We start from the raw sequence: 25,494 nt of genomic DNA on the forward strand, positions 1-25,494 counted from the left end.
ATCTCCTCCTTCTCGTTGACGAACCCTGTTCAACCTCCTCGCATTCGTTAAGCCATCCCGATCACATCGGGAGTGGAGATGATTCATGGAGAGAACGGAGAAGAAGGGGAAGGCCCCTAAACAATATTGGCTCTGGTGAATTTGGTTCGCCTTCCCCTATTTATACTAAGTGGGCATTTTTAATAAAACCCCTAAAGCTTAAAAACATCTTTCGACGACTAAAGGCCATTTGCATGTGACCCTTTAGGCCCATGTATCAGTCTAGTTAATGACTCAAGCAGCCCAATAACATTTATTGGCCTTCCAAATTAATTAACTATAATATCATATAGACTAATTAACGCTGGATCAATTTAACTCAATCGATAGGTTGAGTCTCCAGCACATGGCGTGCAAAGCTACACCTCGTGCTCTAGAAGATACAAGGAGTGTCTATCGACTCACGTGTGGAATCTGTTTTTCATCGGTTACCGTGTACATATAGTCCCTCATCCGCTTGATGCTCCTTGGTCGACTTAGGGTATGGTCAACTGTCAAACCCGAATCGGCCATCCGAGTTACTACTGATGTCTTTGGAAATCATCGGACCACTCTTCTCTCGATATTTCATTACCTAGGGCAAGGACTTCATCACATCATCTTCCTTGAGCTGTCACCTCTTATACCGAAGGTGGACAATGCCATCTTGACCATTCAATCATCTTCGAGAACTTCTTGATTCACCCAAATTAAGACTATTTAGAATCCCATGATTAGGGATACGTAGGTCAAATAGAAAGTACAATTGTTTGTCCACAATACGTCTTTGGTGTCTAAGGTATAAGGACCACTTACACAACCGTGGCGTGAATCAACCTGATTGACAGTTAGGTATAATACCATTCAGGGGTTTATATGGATCAATTTAGTGAAATCTTTCCACTAAAGAGCACCCAATATCTATCCTTAGTGTCTCCACACTAATGGCTACGCGACTGGCCATACTCATCATATGAGTGAGGCTAGATATTACTATTCTATCCGGATACTTTGATGTCCTTCTCGCGTATCCTTCGAGTATGAATATTTAGAACACATGCTTAAAGACTAGTAATCTCTGTATTACGATCTCACCATAATTCACTAAGCACGATGATGTATTCATGGACTTCATTATAAGAATCATACACACATTATAATGAATATGTTTTATTAATGAACATGGAACGAGACAATCTCTGTATTACGATCTCACAATAATTCACTAAGCACGATAATGTATTCATGGACTTCATTATAAGAGTCATACACGCATTATAATGAATATGTTTTATTAATGAACATGGAACGAGACATGAAATGTGTGATTAGCCTACCGACCACATATATTTCCATCAATGCTGACGTGGCATGTGAAAACTTGTCGCCACATCACACAATCATCGAATGATTGATGTTTTATATTGCAAAAAGGACACACGTTGGTGATGTATATTATGTGGCCGTTAAGCCAATCAAACCACCATGTTTATTTAAGTTCATTGACTAAAGTATTATGTTCATTGTTATTCCAGTGTGATGATTATAATGAATTCTATGAATACGTGCAATGACCTAGTGAACTATGATGATATCATAATACATTGATCACTAGTCTTTAAACATGTATTCTAAATATTCCTATTCGATGGATTGTTGAGATGGACTTCGAGTTATCCGATTAGAATATCATTTAATGAACCTATTTATATGATAAGTATAGCTGATCATGTGGCTATTAGTGCGATGACACTAAGGACAGATAGTGGGTGCGCTTTGGAGAAAGAATTCACTAAATTGATTCCTATGAATCCCTGAATGGTGTTATGCCTAAAAGTCAATCAGGTTGATTCATGTCATGGTTAAGTGGTCCTTAGACTTGAGCACCGAAGACATCTTGTGAATGGACAGCTACATTTTGACCAAGACTTACGAGCCTCTAATTATGAGATTCAAACAAGTCATAGCTTGGATGTAGTAAGAAGCTCACAGAGATCATTGAGTGGTTAAGACGGGATCATCCACCCTAGGTATAAGAGGAGATTGACTCAAGGAAGACGATGTAGAAAATCCCTGGCCAGGGTAGTAAGGATATTGGAGAAGGAGTTCTCCAATGATCCCGATTACGCATCAATACTAATCGAATTACGGATTAGGGTTTGGCGATAAACCATACCCTATGTCATTCGAGAGTCTCGAGCGAATGATGGATTATACATATACGGTAATTGATGGCGTTAAAGGTTCCATGAGAGAGTTCAAGCACTACTCAGTATCTTCTGAAGCACGAGGTGTAGCTTGGCACCCAATGGACGGGAAACTTAAGATATTGATTGGGTTAAATCAATCCATAGTTAATTAATTTATACATGAATATAGTTAATTAATAAGCTTTGCCAATAATTGTTATTGGGCCACAAAATTTATTAGCTAGAATGATACATGGGCCTAGAGGGTTACACGCATAAGGTCATAAGGGCATTGGTGGATATATTTTACTTTCTAGGATTTTTTAGAAAAACTTAAGTAAAATATAAATAGGGAAGGGGCACTCATTTCAAGCACCCAGGCCAGCCAAAATTCGGAGCCCCACTTTCTCCACTCTCTTCTCCACTCAACCATGGAGAGTGTCTTCATGGTGAGAAGATCTTCAAGATTTTCAAGGAGAGTTTGAAGAAGAAGTGGAGATCCAAGCGCCAAGTGATCCCGTGGATACTTCTAGAGGCGGGACATGTGAATGGATTCAGAACGATCTCAGAGTGGCAAAGTCAAGGGTGAAACAAGTTCTCCACTAGGTACATTTGATTTATGTTTTCAAAGATCGATTGCGACTCGATTCATACACTCCCTCATCATGGAAACTATGTTTTTTATGGTTGAACCAAGGCACAAAACCCAATAGTTAGTGCATCATTTAGTAACAAAAATAATAAAAAAGATAAGAGAGAAATAAGAGAGAGATGGTGATGTGGAGTGCTGAGATGTATCACTATTTCACGATCAAATAAATAGTTAAAGAGGGTTTTTTTTAGCTTTTTCTCTATCATGTAAATGTGGTGCTTTAGGAACATGCAATCATGACAGATGAGGTGATCGTGACAATCATTAGTAGCTGAAAATTGGAGATCTCAAATAAAAATTAGAAAATGAGGAGGTGTTAGTCATGATGACAAGGAGAGAGAAAAAATGGACGTCAAGATTGCTTCAACTTCAAAGCTTGATATCTTATGATACTAAGGTTCAATTGGGCTGCAATTTTCAGGTGGGCTTCGTCTTCACCCCCTCTTTCAATCCATACCATATAATCTATAAACTTGTTAGTCAAGTACAACCTTAAACTTGCTTCATACTCATGTGGGCTGATTGAAAGCTAGTGAGTTTCTGAGATCCATCAAGCCTCTTCTTGGTGTCTTGGGTGTGTGGGAAGAGCCAACCACAAAGAGGGGGAGCTTACCTGTATTCACAAATTGTCATGAAAATGGAAAAATGAAAGGATTTATGGTAAGTATCCTCACCTTATGTTGTTCTTTCTCACATTGGTGTTACCTTAGGTTGATTTCACATTCATGTATACACTCTATAATCGCATCACATTCATGTATACCTTCATGCCACCATCCTGTCTCATTATTTATCTTATACAACTCACTCTTTACCTCACTCCTGTCATTCTTTGCGTTATCATAACTTCATCCTCGCACTCGCTCGATCTTCTCAAATTGTAATTTTTACTACCTATTGACTAGCATCATCATCTTAATTATAGTTCTAGTTATCACCATCTTGCCTTGGATTTTCTCGTCACTCTACTCCATATTTTATATGTATCTCATCCTACCATAAATCACTATTTTAAGAATATTAAATCCTTAATCTCCATTCCCTATTGAGGCTATCCATACTCATCACTAGCTAGACTTATTGAGTACATGTTTATGTTTCTTTTGAATAATCTCAAAAACATAAGCAACGAATTAAAACCCCAACTATTGAGATTATCCCACATCCTTCTTGGGCTGGCATGGAAGCTATTGAGCTGGGGCCAGCACGAGATGATTTTTGACCCTCCTGATTTCATCAGGTAATGGTTTTTCAAACCCTAGGGACAATTTGTGGCTTTACTATCATGGATCCAGGACCTGGTTGGGTGGGCACAGGTTAAACATATGGCTGAGTGATATGAGGCTGTGGAGGCAACATAAGCTTATATTGAGGGAGAAGAACCAAGAGAGAAGAGTCAGCAACTCACCAGAAACAACTCTGACCAATAGGAATTTAAATAAAAGATCAGTAGTAAAAACTGGACTTATACCATATATTCGTCAAGAGAAGTAGCAGCAAGGATTTAATCTAAATCGAAACTTAGATAGGATCAAATATAGAAGATCAGGATTAAACCACCAATAAAAAAAATCAACGGCTGAGATTTAATCTAACATTTCCGTTATAAACTGATATAATGGTCAAGATTAAAATGGCTAAAACCTTCCATTTTTCAGTATACATTTATAAAAATATGAAAAAATGTATGTGATAATTTTCCAGATCTAGGGATCTTAACCACCTATCTTGTTGTGTACCTCTCTACTCTCTTCTTCCCTTCTCTATCCTCCTTGTTCTTGCTGAAGATTGGAATGCGAAGAAGATTTTACAGCTTGACAATGCCAATGAGTATTGTTGTGTGGAGATAAAGGCCATTCAGCATTAGCAAAAGAGACTAGTAATCCTTTAGGATCATTTTGCCCTGATAATAAAATGATGCAGGATGAAAGCATGTAAAGACAATGACGGTGGCGATGAGGGTGACAGTGACAAAAATGGTGATGATCTAGGGGGTGAAAGTTTTTACCATAAGTTGTGGAATGTAAGGAACATGTTGGTTATGGTCGTGGATTGGGGGGATCACTAACAGAGTGGCAAAGGAATAGTTGACATTGGAGTGGTGCATGGTGGGTGTGTGTTTGCCACACGGGAGCAAAGGTGGGGCCATGGATGATGTAACACGATGGTCGGAATCGACACCTCGTGTTATGTCGGGAATGTAATTTATAAATGCGATGTTTATGACCAGGAATAATGTATATAATTTGAGAAGATAGTAATGATAAGTACGTGAGTCGTCAGATCACTCGAGACACAACTCAATTGGATGACACATGATGGGTTTTGTCACGATCAAGCTCCCAATGATCCACATAATCAGCTCGAAGGGATCGATGTGGTGGGGGACGTTCTTCATCCAATAATGTCCACATTATCAAGAGAACGACCGGATCTAATACCGACAAATAAAATTTCTCTATCACGAACGAGTGGCTAGTCCTATGTTCAAGTAAAGATTCTCTCACGGCAGCAGAGCAGTCATAAAAACAACACTGAAGAATACAATTAATATTATAAATAAAGGAGGGTAAACGGATGACGTGTGGCTTGGAGTTGGAAGAGTCCGTTGTTAAGGAATGCTGGATCAGACAAGTCAGCGAAGGCGACCGCACGGAGAACCTTAGGATTTTTAATCCTTTAGTTAGTTAAAACCCAAATATCTATATACTCATTATGAGAATAGACGGCTAGGATTAAATATAGGATTTCATATAGAATAGGATTCAATCTAGCGGTCAGGATTAAACATAGAATAGGAAATATAAAACAGGAAACATTCCCGTTGATCTAACGGCTAGAATTTGTTTTAACATAGCCGTTACACAGTTATAACGGCTATGATTAAAACAGAAACATTACTATTTATAGTATCACACTATGACTATAAATATTAACGAACATTGTCAGCTAAATTTGAGGATTAATAAACAATCGATATTCAAGATTGTTCGTTGTCATTCTTCCCTCTCAACTTCTCTCTTTCTTCTCTTTCTTCCACTCCATTTCTTCTTCTTCTTCTTCAAACTCTATTGAGAATTCCTTACATCCGTATCAGAGCACGACATATCCAACGGAAGTCCCAATACACAAGCTCAAGAAGTTGATGTCAATAGTTCCATGGCTGCGGGCTTGGGGTCGGACAGCCAGAACTGATCACTATCGTCATGGAGGCTGTCGTAGACAGCGGAAGTCAGAGCGACTCCTGACGAGAGGGAGAGCAAAAGTAGCAGGTTAGCACCCGGCGGGAGAGCAGCAGTGAATCTCCGGGCTGAGGCTGGATCGTCAAGGTGGTGTTGCCGTAGCAGGGGAGAGTTTCGGAGCAAGGCTTCTCTGAGTATCAGATTGGAGTGACGGGAAACAAGTCGCCGACGGCAGGAGTGAGTAAAGAAGCCGTGAGAGCGGTCGCGGAAGGGTTGATGGTCAGGTTGAGCGGTCCTCAGGCCGACGAATAGACTGGGGCAGAAGTCAATCGGGAGGGAGCACAATATCGAAGTCCGCTGTGTTAATGGCGATGAAGGTCCGCGGGCGGATTGTGCTGACAGATAACAAGTCTCTAGCAATGTCGCAGCGCGGGTCGACCGTCGACGATTGGATATCAACGCTCAACTTTGAGTAGTGGCGATCGATGATGAGTAGAGCTGGGGAGAACAGATCACTTGTCGGCTGTGATGATTCCGCTGGTCGTAAGAGCCAATTGATCGTCGAGGCTTCCAGTAAGGTAGCCCTCGCAAATTCTTCAACCGTCAAAATCTTTGCTGGGTCTGTCTGATCCTTGCGGAGGATTCAGCCAACAAATAAATGAAATGTAGAAGAGCGACAATGTTATCACCATGTCAGAATCTTTGAGTTCACAAGACCGTCGATGGATAACCACTCTTACATGAGATCAATCAACAAGGAAGGACCACCCACTAGTGCACAAATCCGCAACTGGCTTATCTTGCTATGGAGTTCTGACAATTCCAGATACAACCCGAGAGTTAAAAGGAGAGAACACCAAGAGAAAAAAGGAACTCTTGAGAAACATGATTGGAAAAAAAAGGTAACTGCTTTCTACAAAGAAAAATCTGGATTTTCAAACACAAGTCTGTCCCTCCCACGTCCACTCCTCCCCTCTTATAGAGGGAAAGTGGTAGTTGTGGGTGGCCCTATTGGGCCCCCTTTTAAGGGAAAGCCTATTGGGCTTCCCGTTAAAAGGGCTCTTTAGGGGAAGAAGAAGCCCATCATGGCTTTATCCCCCTAGAGAGGACAATTAAGCACAATTAAATAAAAGAAAACACATGCAGGAGGCCGGTACTCACGCAGGAGGGGTCTCCCGACAATCCAACAACGAGGAAAAACAGAAAATTTACATAAAGACACTTGACACAAAGCGAGACGATGTCGCCGCTTCTCAAACCTGAAAGTGGAATTGTAGATTCTTCACGTCAGCTTGGGCTCCGCGACGTGGCTGGCAACGGGTCAGGGCGCGATCAACTGGATGGTCCTCCATCAATGGACTTGCTAAATGCAAGCATTGTACAAGTGGAGGTGGGGTGAGATGGTCAGAATAGGCGAGGCTTGGACATTTGGAGGTGAGGTGATGTGGCTCTTTTTATCTTATAGTTGCTCTATTTTATCAACTTTGGTCAAGTGAGGAAGTACATATTATCAAAATCTGCAATGGGTAAATGCATTCAGTCTAAGTCTGGTATGGTAAATTGAAATCTGAGTGGAATTTGCATACTCGAATTTATCAAGGCGCACATTTTTTTCTAAATTATTTTTTGAACTATAAGGAATTAATTTTTTATCTTTAAATTTCTCTACCTAGTTTATGAAATTAAACTACCGAGAAATTTACAAGCATCTAAGTAGACTGCCTAGTTTTTATGAAATTGTGACAAATTTGGGTGTATAATTAGATGTGTATTGAGAGGTAATTCTCCAGGACAGAGAGGCTAGAACTTGGGACTAACAGGGAGATAAAGTTCCAAATATTTCCCTCAGGACAGGTGGGAAAAATAACACACAAGGGGGTAGTGCATATTAAGGAGAACGAGTCAACCAACTTGCGGAGCTGTCCGCCCAATCAGCAGAAGGACCGATAGGAACTTAAATAAGATTAGCTAGTAATAATCTGACATGTACCCTATACTCATTAAAGAGAAGTAGCGGCCAGGATTAAATCTAGGTTCAAACATAGATAGGATTAAAGATAGAGGGCTAGGATTAAGCCATAGATAGGAAACATTTCAACGGTTAGGATTCGTTTCAATATAGCTGTTATAATAAGTTAGAACGGCTATGATTAAAACATCAAGTTTTCTATTTTATACTACTATATTGTATTATATATACAAACCAATGTTAACAAAATGTTTGAGGATAATACAACAAACTTAACCACCTATCTTGGTGTGTTCTTCTCTTCCTCTCTCTCTTTTATCTTCTCCTTCTCGTAGATCTCTGCTTTTGTTCTTGTTCTTGTTCTTGTTCCAACCCCAGTGCCAAGAAGTCTTTACACTGCAAAGGCCCTCTGCAAGGACAGAGGTTGTTCCTCTCGAACCTTGTTCAATCAATCCCTAACCCTAGAATGAAATATCTCAACCTCAACATAAAGAATCTATAACAAGACCCAAGAGAGTAAAAAAGAGCAACATATCATCTCCATCAGAGAGGGCCAGGATGATAAAATAGCCATACCGTTAAATATAGCACATTACAAAGACATCCTTTCACTCTATTTCCACGACAACAGATAACCCATCGTTCGTTATTCTTGAGCTATCAACCTCCGGCTAAACAGCTGGTTTGAAGGGCCTGTAGCCACCGACGTCAGCGGCGAGGCCCTGGATTGAGCCAAGTGCTGCGGCCACTGACACAAGAAAACAAGCGAAGCTGAGCAGTTTAAGTCCGATCCACGAGGAAGAGCCACGAGTTATCTTGGCCTGGGCAATGCGCATCTCGACGGGCAAGTAGACAGTGAGCGGCCAGAAGGCAAAAGCGCCGATTAGGCCCAGAAAATCGTTGAAAAAGGGGAATATCATGGCAAGCACAGAGGTGACCACCACGTACGCCGTTCGCCACGCAACCCTTAAAAGGTTAATAGAAAGCTTCCCTAACACTGGCGCTTTAAGGGAGTACTCTCTGCATACGAAGTTGCTCTCTGGCCACTTCCTCTGGCAATTTCTCTCCACGAACTGGAACACTGGCTGGCAGAACACCTGTCCAAAACGCAAATTCTCCTGAGTCTTGACACTCTTCTATAAATTTCTCTCGTATTTCGATCTTTCGCTCGGTTTTTTCTATGCTTACATTTATATCTTAACGTTTATAATATCTGTATTTTTACCCAAGCAGAGATATATCGATTATCTCACCTATTGTATCTTTGAATCTCTTTTTTTTAATAGACCTATCTTAGGATATATCTATCGTCCTATCTTTTTATTTTTCTCCCTCTCGCATTCCAAACAATCATCTGGCCATGCAGTGACCAGTATATTCATCTACCAACACGCGTATCTATCTGTCATCCTATTTGTGTTTCTTTAGTTATCTATGGTACATTCGGATCAATCACTTCGCATTCGTTTACCTGTATATTTATCTACCCTCACCTATCTAAACAGATCTGTCGATTGTCTCATGTACTGTATATATCGGTTTCTATGTAAACCTAATTTAGGGTGTATCTATCATCCTGTCTTTGTCTGTTTATCCTATCTAACTTACAGATTAATAAAAAGGGCATCAATTAACCGAGAATTGAAGGCTGGGGGTCAGAACAGATGAGTTGGGCAGGAAGAAACCTGGTAGGCGCCGATGAGATGAACGGCGATGAAAACGTTGCCAAGGTCGACGAGCCAGAAGGGTTCGTAAAAGCCAAAACCGGTGAGGAAGTTCCCTGGCGCTGAGTTACCAAAGGCAGCGTATCCCAGGCAGCCGCAGAGAACGTAGAATAGTGTCGTCGTAGAGACACCGACAAGGGAGGCTTTCTTCATCACCTGGTTTTCCGGAGGGCTTGACTTGAGCGTATCCTATGCACCCGAAGGTCATATCATCGTCATTGTGAGTGAGAAAGTATGGTCATTTTAAGGCCATGCGAGAAGTAATCTAGATGTCAACATATAAAACGAGTAAATACCCAAGTATATTTGTCTATACAACTATACGTTTATATTAATATAGAGTGAGGGAGGGGGCAGAGAGAGAAAGAGAAAGGGGAGAGAGAGAGAAAGAGAGAGCGATGTGAAAAAGTTTATAAATAAAAAAATGAGTAGAAAGATGGCTAGCTCTGGAGAAATGGATAGGTTGATAAATGAGTCCATTGGTAGATAAATAGAATGCACCAAGGAGGATAGATTGGTCGATAAAAGAAAAGATTCAATGAAAGACAGGCTAGTACTTATGGAGAAATGCGCCAAGAGAGATAAGCAGTTATATATTGAGAGATCCAATCAGAGAAAAGACAAATAAGTAAGGACGCTACAAGAGGTCGATGAGTGTTTGGGTCAATGGGAAATGAACACAAACCCAGTACTAGAAATTCCAGAAAACTCGGAAGACAGCTATCTATAATTCTCATAGTTAATTTGATAAATATAATAACAGGAAAGAGAAAATAAATAATGATAATATGCGAGGTCTATGAACATTTAGGGTTAAGGAAGTACATTCAAATGAATAGAAACCAATGATTTGAATTTCCAAGAAAACCCCAGAAGACAGCGGCCTATAATACTTATCTAAAATTTGATAGATACAAACAGATAAAAGTCAAACAAATAATGACATTATGAGAGGTCAATTAATATATAGGTCTGAATAAGTGCCTTCAAATGAACATCACCAAATTAACTGAGTTTCCAGGAGAACCCCAGAAGACAGCTATCTATAATACATATCTGTAATTTGATAGACACAATTAGGGTTGGACATTTAGGGCTGAGGACCGGTTCTCCCCGACCAAACCAGGACCGTAGGTCCTCCATTTGAGGGTGGCTGGTTGGTTAAACAGGTTTAGGTCCAAGGGTCAACCCAGACTGGAACTGGAAATATAGTATTAAACTATTTATTTAATATTTTTATAAAATCATAAAATATTAAATCCAACTAGCCAGAGAGGGCTCTATTCAGCTCAGCATAGCAGCCATATATTTGAGCATCTGGACACACCCATTTGATGCAGAGGAGTTCTATACCGAAGGTGGGCTGCAAGAACCCATCAAAACCTCTTTTCCAATTGAATGTTTATTCCTTCTCTAGTCACCATGATAGTTCTCCGAGAAAAAAGGGAGGTGTGGAGGGAGAAAGACCTAGAGAGTGGAGGAAGAATGGAAGGAAGGTCAAGCGGAATTCATTACCAGCAGTTCTAAGGCTCATTATGTGGATACTCAATATAACCATGAACATAAATTTACTATTTTGACTTTGACATTGACTAGTCAACCTAACCAGACCAGGACCGAACAAGAACGGACTAGGACCTGTCTAGGTGTGGAGGGAGAAAGACGGGGACCGAACTGGAACCGTACTGGACCGGGACTGTCAAACCCTAGGCACAATCAGAGAGAAAACAAATAAATAAAAACCGCGGAAGGTTCGGTGGTGGCTTTATTTAGCCGGTTTCTGAATTCGTCTAAGCGGTGCATTCACTGCAGGAGTTTCTAAATCCATCTGAATAGATAAATTCTGATGGCACACGAATCCAGGAATGTGCGACAAATGGCTAATTATTGATTTCCTTTTTCGCGGTCAACCGAGCAGAACTTTCATCTCCTCGCTGAGTCGAACGGTCGTGAACATCTCAGGTAAAATGTAGAGCTCTTCTTCCTCATGCAGTCATACTTTTCCTGATGTGGATGGACATCGATCTAGAAGTAATAGCCGGGGCACTGTTCGTAAGGGAAAGATGAACTGGAGATAGAGATTGGTGGAGAGATTGCCAACTTTGGGCGTGCAAAAATACGATAGCAAACTCTAAAATGAAAAACAACAATAAATTTCTTCGAGAAACGTTGCAATGCACAGTTCCAGCCGTTGAAAATATGCGTGAGTAGATGAGACAGAGAAAAAATAATAGGAGAAAATGAGGGAGAGATAGATAGATAGAGATAGAGATATATATATATATATATATATATATAGGGAGAGGGAGAGGGAGAGAGAGAGAGAGAGAGCGAGAGAGAGGAGAGAGAGAGGGGGGAGAGAGAGAGACCTGGATCTCGATGAGCACGTTAGAGAAAGAGTAGGCGAAGGCGATGTCGCCAAGTGATTGAAACGTTCTCCAGACCTTTTCAGCCCCAGATACGTCGACGCCCACCGTTACACCCGTCAGCGTCGTTCTCACATCCGGTCTCTCTAAAACAGAGGAACAAAGAAATCTTTCAATGAATGACAAATTGAACAATAATTAAAAATCTGTTTGAAGTGGTGCGATAGCAGAAAATCACATGATCAATTACAGAATTACTATGTACTACCTACTATTCTCGCGATGGAGAGGCCCAAACCGATGGTCGAGTAAGAGAAAGACATGACGGCAGCGATTATCGAGAGCCATGAGAGGCTGTGGAAGTTTGGTATCTGAGAAAGAACTATCTGGATGCAAGCGAAGATGACCATGAAACGGTAGTTGGAGACATCGCACTTTGCTTCGTGGCCTTGCATGTGGAAGCAGTCAGATCTCTGGATGGCTCTGATCGGATCATCGGAGAAGTATAATGGGTCAGTCAGGAAGAAGACGCAGTATAGCACTAAGATTATATTCTTACGCCATGCTTATGGAGGCTGTGATTGTGTACCCGATGCTAACCCCTACGAGGTTGCAGTACTGTGCAAGCCCGCAAAATATGACCTTCCCACCACCTAAGAAAGTTTGTGGATAGATGGACTGAAAGTTTAGTGGATGGATGGGAATTCATACCAAATTAACGACATATTATTTGTAGACAATAGATTTACGGATCAATAGATTGAGAGTTAGAAAGAGAGACGAACGAGTTTATACCTAGATAAATAGATGTTTCATTGCAAGATAGATACGTGGATTAAGAGAGAAAGATGAATTGATAGAAATTACTGGGGCGAGGATAGCTATATTTTTACATGGCTGGCAAGATAAATATGCAAGAGTAATAAAAAGATGGATAAATTAAAATATAGCCAGATAGGGAGATAAATAGATGGATAATGTTGGGAACAGGAGAGCTGGATAGAATGATACATAGAATGATAAAATAATAGATAAATTCTGAGATGGTGATACAGAGAGAGAAACAAAAACGGTTGGAGATAGATACATAGATCGATAGATAGCGATAAAGATAGCTAGATAGATAGATAGGTAGATATAAAGATAGCTAGATAGATAGACAGAAATAAAGATATCCAGATAGATAGATAGCTACATATTTACACCAATGGCAGTATAGATACAAGATTGATAAAAATAGACAAACTTGTATATGGAAATGTAGAGAACGAAATACATTAGTGGTGTAGGGGATAAGAAAACGAGTAGAATAGCTTCAAAAGATACACAAAAGATTGCAGTTGGTCGTCTCCGAGGTTTGAGTACCGAGGTTTGCTCTGACGACGTCCATATAGGTGTAATTCCGCTTTCCGGTGACTGAATCGGGTGTGCGGTAGCAGTCAGCGAGGAGGGTAGACGTGAACCAGGTGATGGCGGAGAAAACCATGAGCACCGCCGGCCCGGCTACCCAGCCAAGCTGAGCGTTGGCCCACGCCAAAGATAGTACCCCTGATCCGATCACTGCTGTTATGATGTGGGCGCTTGCTGTCATCAACGTCCCTATAGTAACAGCAAGCCCCATAAGACACCCAGATAATTAATTGATTAATTGAAAAAATACCAGTCCGCTTCTCGCGTCCGTCGTCGTCGACGTTCTTCACGATGCTTCCCTGCTCTCTTATCTCCAATGACTCTATATCCATTTCACCGCAGCTGAATGAGAAGAAGAAGAAGAAGAAGGATGACAAGTGTGGAAGTGGCCTGTAGGAGAATTTATAGGAAGAAGAAGAAGAAGAAGAAGGATGACAAGTGTGGAAGTGGCCTGTAGGAGAATTTATAGGAAGAAGAAGAAGAAGAAGAAGAAGAAGAAGAAGAAGAAGAAGGATGACAAGTGTGGAAGTGGCCTGTTGGAGAATTTATAGGAAAAACCCGCTAAGTCTTAATTTTCTTAGCGGGTATTGATATAAATTATCGTAGATTCTAAGCAAAGACATAAATACCAGTAAAGTGAATCAGCTAAGCTAATATGAGATTTAGACATTTGAATTTTGTTTGAGTTTAATTCATGTGTAGAGTCTAAGTATATCATGATAGGATAACTTAGGCAGGAGTAAACAGGATTAATTTCTCATTTTGCCTATAAATAGAAGCCAGAGATAGATTTACATTCTCGAGGGACTAAGGAAAGTTCCTGCCTGTTGACTCAGAAGACTAGCCCTCGATCGATCAGCAGTGACCTCAGGAATGTTAATTGACTGATTCATCCTTAATAATGCAACGCTAGAAGACCCTAAAGTACTCTTTAAAAGTTAAAAACACGGTTGCTCTGCGCTAGTTGTTTCTGAGTTTGCGGTGGAATTCAATGCATACATCGATCTGGGAAATCTGAAACGGAAAAGAGAGAATTAATGAGACCCAACATTTCTCTGTCTATGCCGTCGCGTTCTGATTTTCTGTTTTTGGACTCCCTAGGAGAGCGATGATTGGGGGCCTACGAGCGTTCGGTGATAGCAAATAATGTCCCTTTGCGGAGGGAAGATCAGTTAGAAGGCCTTAAATTCATAGAGGCCTCAGGGGAGATGATAGGATCAGGACCTCTGCTCTGACGCCACCAAGACCGCGTGAGAACGGGACCCGAGGCAGAGTACTTGACTAGGTAGACCCACAGTCAAAGGGTAGGTTGTTGGAAGAAGAACAATGCGGTGGTTTTTGCCTTGTAGAGAGGATACTGCTTAATTGACATTTGAGTGACTTGATAGGGAATGCAAGCCCTTGTTTCTCTTTGCGAGATTGAAACATATCTACTATAAACTGCTTCCAATTTCCACCCAGATTGTCATTATCCTCTCGAAGGCAGTGTGCAAAAGAGCGCCTGATGCCTGGCCGAGAGAGAGAGAGAGAGAGAGAGAGAGAGAGAGAGAGAGAGAGAGAGAGAGAGAGAGAGAGAGAGAGAGAGAGAGAGAGAGAGAAGAGAAGAGAAGAGAAGAGAAGAGAAGAGAAGAGAAAAGGAATCTTGCTGGAAAAAAGAAAGACCTTAGTCACCCAACCCAGATAGTCAGACTTGGGGAGCTTCCCGAGCTGATGTGTCTGTGATTGTTGTTTTCTAATAAAACCCGAACCACTGATAGCTACTCGAGGTTTATCTGCACGCATTCATTATAGGGAAAATTTCAAATTATTCAAGAAGATAAAAACTCAACAGATTATGATAACATTGGAAAAAAAGCTAATCACATGTGTTGGTAGTTCTGGATTTAAATCATCCACATAAAAAGATGAATGCTAAAAGCTCCCTTGCGCCAGCCACACTGATATAATTGTTTTTTAATATTATTAAATCGGCTTCTAACACTCTGCCATCGTTCTTGAGCAATCAGCCCAAAATGGGCCTCTGTTAAGGTATAAAGCAAAGTTTATACCTAAAAATAAAACAAATAAAATCTGAAAATATGGTAACCAGATGAGTGTAGAACTAACATATGGAAACTGAGTTTCATTGTTAATAAAATTGCATTATATGGAAACTGGAGGTGAGCAATAAAAATGGAAACAACGAGAAATTTGGAGCACAATTTCACGAAAAACCAAATGAAAAAAAGATATAAAATGCAATGACAAATAGTTACATAGGTAAAAAATGATAATATTTGATTTATTAAAATGGGAAAGTCACCTTGCCCCACTTTTCTTTGGCCGGTTATAAGTGCTAACATTTTTCACATGGCATCTACTTTGCCTTAGTTCAAGGATGAGATAAACATACGATGGATGTGTAGAATTATATATGGCCTGCAAGCCAAATGAACATGTGTACTGAAATTTAACATTCACATGGTATTCTAGAAAAACATCATTATCTATACAATATGTATGAATGCTAAGTAAAATGTTTACAGGATTAACCACTTGTGCAGATACTCTAAAAATAGATAGTGAATGATCTTTAGGAAAATGTTACTATAATGTTGAATTATATGTATGAATTCCAAGTAAGATATTGTTGGAAATATGTGTGGCCTTTAAACCATGAATGCATGCAATGTCTAAGTGAATTTTGATGAATTCATAACATGATGATCATTTTTCTTTAGACGTATGTTCTGAATACTTATATTCAAATGCTGTTTGAGAAGGACATCAAAGTATCCAAAAAGATTAACACTTTCTAGTCCCACTCTTATGATGAATATGACCAATTCTATTTTCATTAGTGTGGATACACCAAGGACAAATAATGGTTCTTTTTGCGTAAAAATTTTACAAATTTGATCCATATGAATCTCTAACTATTGCCAACCTGGTTGATTTATGTCACAATTCTGTAAGTGGTCCTTAGACCTTAGTAACCAAAGGTACCTTTTGGATGGATGATTGTATTTTTATTATGACCTATAAGTCTCTAATCATGAGATTCTAGACTATCCTAGATTGAATACAACAATAGGTCCATGAATGTGATTGTGTTGTCAAGGTGGCATTGTACGCCTTCAATATTAGAAGAGATTGACTCAAGGAAGATGATACAGTTATTGAAGGCCACTTAACCTTTTTGGATGATGATATATTTAATTAATAAGGTCAACACAATGAAGTCTATTAAGCCATTAAAGTTTTTAACTAGACTAATAATAGGGCCTTGAGGATCACAAGCACAATAGTTTTACTTGTAAGTGATGTTGGGTTTGGTGCCTTGGTTCATCCATGGAAAACACGTTCCATGGATACGGAAGCATGTCGATCGATTCACAATCGATCTTTAAAATCAACATATTGAAAGTACCTTTTGGGGAACTCGTTCTACCCTTGACTTTGCCGCTCTGAGATTGTTCTGAAGACGTTCACGCATCTGGCCTCTAGAAGTATCCACGCGATCACTCGGTGCTTGGATCTTCAAGTCTTCTTCTTCAATTCTTCTTGAAAATCTTGAAGATCTCCTCACCATGAAGACACTCTTCCTTGGATGAGTGGAGAACAGAATGGAGAAAGGGAGGGGCTCTTAAATCAAGCTTGAATGGGTGCTTAAAATGAGACCCCTTTCCCTCTTTATATTTCACTTAAGGTTTTTCTCAAAAACCCTACAAAGTAAAATATATCCACCAATGCCCTTATGACCTTGTGCGTGTGACCCTCTAGGCCCATGTATCATTCTAGTTAATAACTTTAATGGCCCAATAACATTTATTGACAAACCTTATTAATTAACTATCAACATATATATTGATTAAGTAAGGATCGATTTAACCCAATCGATAGGTTAAGTTTCCAGCCCGTGGGGTGCCAAGCTACACCTCGTACTGATGCGTAACGGGGATCATTGGAGAATGACTTCTCTAATACCCTCACTACCCTGTCTAGGGATTTTTCTGCATTGTCTTCCTTGAGTCAATCTCCTCTTATATGGAGGGCGGATGATCCCATCTTGACCCCTCAATCATCTACGTAAGCTTCTTTCTACATCCAATCTATAACTTGTTAGAATCCCATGATTAGAGGCTCGTAAGTCATAGTCAAAACATAATCGTCCACTCACAAGATGTCCTTGGTGTCTCAGGTCAGTGGATCACTTATATAACCGTGACTTGAATCAACTTGATTAAGGTTTAGGTATAATACCATTCAGGGATTCGTACGGATCAATTCAGTGAACTCTTTCTCCAAAGAGCACCCACTATCTGTCCTTAGTATCGCCAAACTAATGGCCACAAGATCAGCTATACTTATCGTATAAGTAGGATTAATAAGTGCTATTCTATCTGGATAATTCGATGTCCGTCTCGACTATCCATCGAATAGGAATATTTAGAATAAATTTTCAAAGACTAGTGATCACTATATTATGATCTCATCATAATTCACTACATCATTGCACATATTCATGGATTTCATTATAAACATCACACAGAATAATAATGAACACAAATATTTTATTCAATGAACTTAAATAAACATGGAAGTGTGATTGGCTTGACGACCACATAATATTCATAAGGTGGATATACTGTAAGTGTGGGGACTTTAAATAAATACTTTCAGAGTTGGGTGATGGCTATCATGTGGCCATCAAGCCAATCACACCACCATGTTGTATTCATTATTATCTCATGTGATGTTTATTATGAAATCCATGAATACATGTAATGACGTAGTGAATTATAATGATACCATAATATAGTGGTCACTAGTCTTCAAACACTTATTTTAAATATTATATTCAATGAATAGTCGAGATAGACATCAAATTATCCATATAGAATATCACTATCTGATCCTACTTATACGATAAGTATGGCCGATCCTATGGCCGTAAGTGTGGAGACGCTAAGGATATAATATGGGTGCTCTTTGGAGAAAGAGTTCATTGAATTGTTCCGTGTGAATCTATAAATGGCAACCATGTTGATTCATGTCACAGTTATAAGTGGTCCATTGACCTAAGACACCAATGGCATCTCCTACGAGTCTCTAACTCTGACATTCAAATAAGTTTTAGCTTGGATATACTAAGAAGTATACATTGGTGATTGAGTAGTCAAGATGGGATCGTCCACCCATAGTATAGGAGGAGATGGCCTAAAGAAAGAAAACACATAAATCCCTGCCTAGGGTAGTGAGGATATTTGATAATGTATTCTCCAATGATCCCCCTATGCATCAATACTAACCAAATGACGCATTAGGGTTTGACGATTAACCATGCCCTGAGTCATTTAGGATTCTCACGCATATGAATGTCATATATGCATATTAATTGATCAATTACAAAGTTCCATACGAGAGTTCACATACTATTATATATCTTGTATAGCACTAGATGTAGCTTGGCACCCCATGAACTAGAAACTTAACCTATCGATTGGGTTAGATTGGTGATTGATTAATTAATATATATGTTGATATAGTTAATTAATAAATTTTGTCAATACATATTATTGGACCTTTAATGTTATTAACTGTTTTGATATAAGGGCCAAAAGCGACGCATGCATAAGACTAAAGGATGTTGGATATAAGTATAAATAGGGGGGTACCCATTTTAGATGTCCATGCCAGCCAGATTTTCCATCCTTACCTTCTCATTTACTTTCTATGTTTTCTCTGCTCACTCCACGAACACTTGATGGTGAGAAGATCCACAAGGTCATCAAGAAGAGTTGGTGAATAAGGAGAGGAGATTCAGCAACCCTCTAATTGAGTGGGGCTTGTAGAGATTAGGCAACTGAGAAAATTGGAGAAGCTCCCCTTAGAAGCAAGTCACGGGGGGAACGTTTCCCACAAGGTACTCTAAGTGTAAAGTGTTTTAGAGATAAATTTTTTGAACTGATATTTAGCTTCCCCTGCATTATATATATTTTTCATGCACCAAACCATAGGCCCATAACCAAAAATAGGGACTTCTGAATTTTTTTAAGGACTTTAATGAAAAATTCTTAGACATAATGAATAGAGAAGGGCACCCTCATCTGATACCCATGTGAGTCAGTTTACACATTGAGTACATGTCCCTCTTCCCAGGTGATGTTTCTTGTGAGAATAAATAGAGAGGAAATCTGATTTCCAGAAGTAGAGTTTGAGGGAAAGAAGAAGATAACCAATACTTCTTCTAATGGGTAAATATCTGAATGGTTTAAATATTCTCATTCAAGAAACCATCAAACCTCATATTCCAGTCGTGCAAAGGCGATACTTTTGGTTTTTCTGTGATTTTACTTTTTAGATCCATCTTTGATTTGATATTCCACTATGAAATCAAGTTTGCATCATGTCAATTAAGGCCCAAAATTCCGGCTAATAGTTTCATATCTAGCTGTTCAAAAAGTTGATTCATGTCATAGTTGTTTTAGCTATTTTTAAACTTGAGACACCAATTACATCTTGAGGTTGTGTAGCCATATTATCATCATGTTGAAGGAGTCTCTGGTCAAAAATTTGAACATTCATAGAAAGGATGCAGCAACAACTCTGCAAAGGTGATTGTGTGGACAAGATGGGATCATCTGACCTCATAATAAGAGGAGAATAACTCCAGGACGATGATGCGATGTTCAGGACCTATGTATCATGAGTTTATGTCTAGAGGTGGGACATTTGTGTCTCTCATGATGATTCACTCGAGGAACAAAAATGATAGCTAATTCAATTTCATGCAAGTTGATTCGGTCATCATGTTTTTTATTTAGATTGAAGGGTACATAATGATTATTTTATTACACTGAATAAACTCATCTTAGATAGCACATGGTATATAAACGTAATAAGACGAACATCACAATAAAACCTATACATCAGAAAAGGAACCATTTTTCCATTGTCCATCTAGGCAAGATGTGAAAATTTTAATTTTTAGTTTTCTTCCATGAAATCATCATTCATAAATTAGAGAGTATGAGTCAATTTGGATTAGTATTCTTAAGTAACCCAATAAGTATAAAAAAATATTTATATTACTAAAATATTTAATGGATTGTTGATGAAATTATAAAGAACTCATATTAAGTTTTAACAGAATTATACATGATTAAACGAAAATATACCAAGTTTTTGGGTTGTGGATTTCAGAAAATAAAATTTTGGGCACCTTGGGGATGAAATAAGTCAAAAAACATGGAGGGCAGAAAATCGCCCAAGAGAGATGGGAGGAGAAGCAAATTGACTTAATGTTCTGATTTTACCTTGTCCAAAGCCTAAATAGATCCTAATATATATATGAATTAACCTCTTGCACCTAATGATTTGATAAAGATGATTATATTCAATGTCTTCTCATAAGGTATTTATTATTTAATTAATTTTGAAACCTTAGACACTAATCAATAAACATTCATAATGATTATTTTTGAGATATATATCTTGAATTTCATTAATATCCCTAAAGTATTTAATGCATGAAAATAATCATTATGCATGTTAATATCATTAATATCCCAGAAGTATTTAATGTATAAAGTTATTTATTCAAAAAATAGTCACACGATAAGGTTTAAACTTTAAAAGTTTCAATATTGTGATATTCAATTTTATTAAAATTTGGTGGCTCTTTGTAAATATAAATGTAACATTCTCTATCTAATTAAAAAGGCTCATGCCGTGTACCCTCCTTTTTGCCTCATATACATCAATTCATTGTGTACTCATGACCATTTAGTTCAATAATGATCATGCTTTTACTTTACGTGCACATATTTTTTTGCACATTTCATGTTGATATTTACAATTTAAATTTTCAAACAAGTAAAGATATTTTATAATTAATATTAAATAGGCCAATCCATAGTAAATAAAGAAGGGGTCGTTTCTTTTAGGAATATTACAAAAAAATCACAAAAAAGAAAGTATAGGGATACTAAAAATATTTTCTGCAGCATTTATTACATGTTCAAATTTTAATGTTTATAATGTACGTAAATATCATTCCATATTTAATATTTTATTTATTGATACTAGCCACATTTCGAAAATGTATCATAATTATTTATGATATATCAGGAAATTATTACTCTTAGAGAATGAAATGAATGGTATTGAAAATAGCCAGTTCAAAATACATATATTATTATGTTAATTCCTGGGATGTGTCCAATATCATCCTGGAGGAGGAAACTACTTGACCCTATGAGAAAAAGAATATCCAACATTAGTTATGTGCATTGAGTTTGCCACATTTCTTTATCATTGACATACATATATAGTAGAAAATAATATCTATCTCCACTCTCAAATTCTGTGGTTAGTCTCTTTTAGTTCCTCTCTCCTTTAATCGAGTCCTAAATTTTCTTTGATCATCTCCCACCTATACATATGATTCATTATATATCATCATAAAAATCCACTAGCCATTACCCTCTTAATTTGGATCTTATCTCAGCCATATTCCTTTTGAACATGACATGGACTTGATCTTAGTTATATTATAGTTAAAAAGTAGAATATTTTTCATTATATTATTTAATGTAAAATTAATCCTAGACCTAATAATTATATCTCATAATATTAATCATAAATTAGACATTTTATTTTGATTATTTATTTTATAATATATTTTATCTTTACATGAAGGTAATGACAAGACCAATGGAGTGTGTTTGAATATGTTAAAATAAGGATAATGATTCTTTCTAAGAATATATACAAACTTATAAGAATAAGGCTGAGGTACTAAAAACATTAATAAAATAAAACTAAATATTCTTATATGGTTATACTGTTCTATTTAAGTTTTTGATATGAAGATAACATACAAATAATATCTTCTAATTGTTTCGCATTATTCCACTTCATTAGGTGGAAAGAGAGATGAACTAAACATAAGCATATCTTGTGCATGTAAATATTATTTGGTTTTCCATTACTAAGCTTAGTGTTCTATTCCCTAATTTTTATTTAAAATCTCTAATTAAATGACACAAACTATAAGAGCCACACAAAATTTAAGTATGATCCCAAAAAGCAATATGAACTATTTGAGAGATAAAATGTAGGCAAGTGTGGATCTCTAATAACTAAGAATAAATTCTAATTTGATGTTATTATTAATCTATAATTTTGACCAATATACCTGTATCTAAATATTTATATTATATCCGTTCTCCTTTAGTTGGCTTCTGAGAATCTAGAAGACTATATAATTTTATCTTTTAGTTAATGATCAAATATGTACATACGGGTTTTGTAAATTTTAAAAATTTATGAGTATGCCTTATCTACAAGCACACATAGATGAAAAAATTTTAATCATATTTCATCCAAAGAAGATGATGTTGAATACTTATAGGTCAGCTCTGATCTGATGAGTGAAAGTTTCTAATTAACCAAAATTCCTGTCTCTTTAAGTATGAGTTCAGTTGATAAATATTTTTTTGCAAAACATATTTATATGAAATTTAATCTTTTAAAAATTATCTTCGATGAAATGGAAGAAATATAAATGAGAACATAAAACCAAATTGGTGATCTATGGTCTTATAATCACACAGAAATTATATATTTCATAACATTAAAGGTGTACATTTTTTAATAATTAATTTAGTAATAAATTATATGTTTATCAATAGGATATTTTTATAATTTTAGTCCAAATTAGGATGAAAATATATTTTAACTGAGTTTGAAGAAGGACATTCATTTAATGTTGAAGATAAAATGATGGATCATAGCCAAATCTTGAATTCCGTATAATTCCTCTTTGCAGTATAGCCCTTGATTCAAGCTAAATTATCTTCCTCCTTGTAATACTAATTCACCAACGCTAAAAGTCACTGGATTTTTTGTATCTCATATTTTCCAGCATGCAGATACACTATCTGACGTGGCATCAGTTTTTACAAGGCCCTAAATTCTCAGAGTTTACTAATGGGGAGGGTGGAAAAAGAGAGGTGCAATGCTTTATCATTGTTGATATCATTGTAGGTGTGATTAGATCATGACTTAAAATCATAACCTTTAAATACATTTATAAAATGGGATTTTCACAACATATATTATGAAGGTGAATATGTACTGGCATAGGTTGTTCTGTCAACATAATCTCCAGATTCAAATCATTATTTTTTATGAAATGTGTGAGTTTTGAAGATGCTTCCATAGATTAGAAAGAGAGTCAAATAAAAAATATCTTTATAAATGAAAGATCAAATGAGTTTAATATTCTAGTGAACATTCTTAAAATGGAGAAATGGAAATATTGGGATTGACCTATATAACACCTTAAAATAGATTCAAAGGGACGAAAAGATACAAGCTAACTTGGTTTCCCTCTTGATTAATCCTAAATGTTCTGGATTTTTGGATTTATAGAAAAACTTCAAGCGGTAGAGCCTCTAATTCAGTCTTGATAAATTCAAGTAATATGTTACTTGAAAGAATCAGATGTATCTTCTCTTTCCAATGAGCACAAATTCATGCTTTTGCACAAAATAATATTTTAGTTTATCACTAAGAAAGGAATGAGAAAATAGTACCGTTCAGATATATATTATATGTGAAGTAATCCACCCATTTGAGAAGAATCAAGCTATCTGGATTTTTGTGTTGTTTTGCGCTCAGCGTCGATATGGTCCTCTCACAATTTGTTGCATACCAAGCCTACTAAATGTTGGGTAGACTCATTATGTACAGACTCACCTTTCCAGGTCTACTTCTGATGGACTGTGCTTTAAGCCTACTTTACTGATTCTAGCCATCCCGTTTGCATGTTATTAATCTTCTTAGTCAATTTATCGGCCCTCAGATGCAGAAGCTGCTTCTCTGGTCCAACCTAAGATGCAATACCAGATTTCATGAGCAAAAAATTCCTCAAATAAGTACAGATAAATATTTAAAAGAGGCATTCTTCTCCTATTACTTTTTATGAAATATACGCCAAAAATTTCAAAAAAAAATCCAAATTCTTGAAAACCCATGAAAACAAGAATCATGGATAATAATTTGAGATTAAAATTAAAAAATATGTTTATAAATGATTAATTGAAAAATTATATAAAATAAATTATAACATAAAACTTTCCATTAATTCAGATGCATGAAAGTGATGATAATGTCATATAAATGGATTGAAAGTATGCCAGTTACAAGAAATAAAAATACTTTCAAAATATTGGTCCACTTGACACAAAAAGCGTACTTCTTTCATGGTTTTGGGATTTTTATTGGGATTGATTAATATTTTAGATAAATAAATGCAAAATAATAAATGTAAATCAGATCAGATAGAACTAGAAATTCAAAGTTGATCTCATCACCTTTTCTGGAATTTTGTTCCGTTTTCACGATCGATGCATTGTTGGAACTCTTCTTGATCATCTTCTATCCTTATGATGATATATTTTATCATATATCCATCAAGTCTCACTATACGGAAGGAAATTTTGAGAATTGTTTGGAAAAATGGGTGGTCCCTATATTTATACTTATTTTGCAACTTTTTGCAAAAGTCAATACAGCTTAAGTATACAAATCAACATCCATAAATTCTTATGTGTGTGATCCTCAAGGACAATGTATTAGTCTTCTTTTAATGACCCAATAACCTTTATGGACAAACCTTATTGATCAAGGATACCGATTTTACAGATTAGTTAATCAAGGGTCGAGTTAACCTTATTAATAGGTCAAATTTCTATGCCATGGGGTGCCGACTAATCCATTTTGATACATGCAATTATTATTATTTTAAGGCTATTTTTGCATCATTATGTTTTAATTAGTATCATTTTAATGATAAACTATTTTTCATGCATTAATTGAGCCATTGTGTTATATTTACATTTATTATGATGATTTTCACCAAATTTACAGGCCCACTTATTTTTCATACAAAGTGTGTTTTAACATTGTGAATTTTAATGCACTGGAACATATCA

At 37.2% G+C, this 25,494-nt stretch overlaps 1 protein-coding gene across 1 annotated transcript; it reads right to left on the reverse strand.

The window, feature by feature from the left end:
- Nucleotides 1-8,491: 8,491 nt before the first annotated feature.
- LOC144711895 (amino acid permease 6-like) lies at nt 8,492-13,968 on the reverse strand. The gene is made up of 7 exons (XM_078586030.1): nt 13,761-13,968; nt 13,466-13,699; nt 12,660-12,753; nt 12,369-12,583; nt 12,104-12,246; nt 9,696-9,923; nt 8,492-9,107 (listed from the first exon to the last, which is right to left on the reverse strand). Exons 1-7 carry the CDS (start codon nt 13,840-13,842, stop codon nt 8,682-8,684), a joined length of 1,422 nt encoding a protein of 473 aa, XP_078442156.1. The 5' UTR covers nt 13,843-13,968; the 3' UTR covers nt 8,492-8,681.
- Nucleotides 13,969-25,494: the final 11,526 nt, after the last annotated feature.

The sequence above is a fragment of the Wolffia australiana genome, chromosome 14, assembly GCF_029677425.1.
Source record: "Wolffia australiana isolate 7733 chromosome 14, ASM2967742v1".
Lineage (NCBI taxonomy): Eukaryota > Viridiplantae > Streptophyta > Magnoliopsida > Alismatales > Araceae > Wolffia > Wolffia australiana.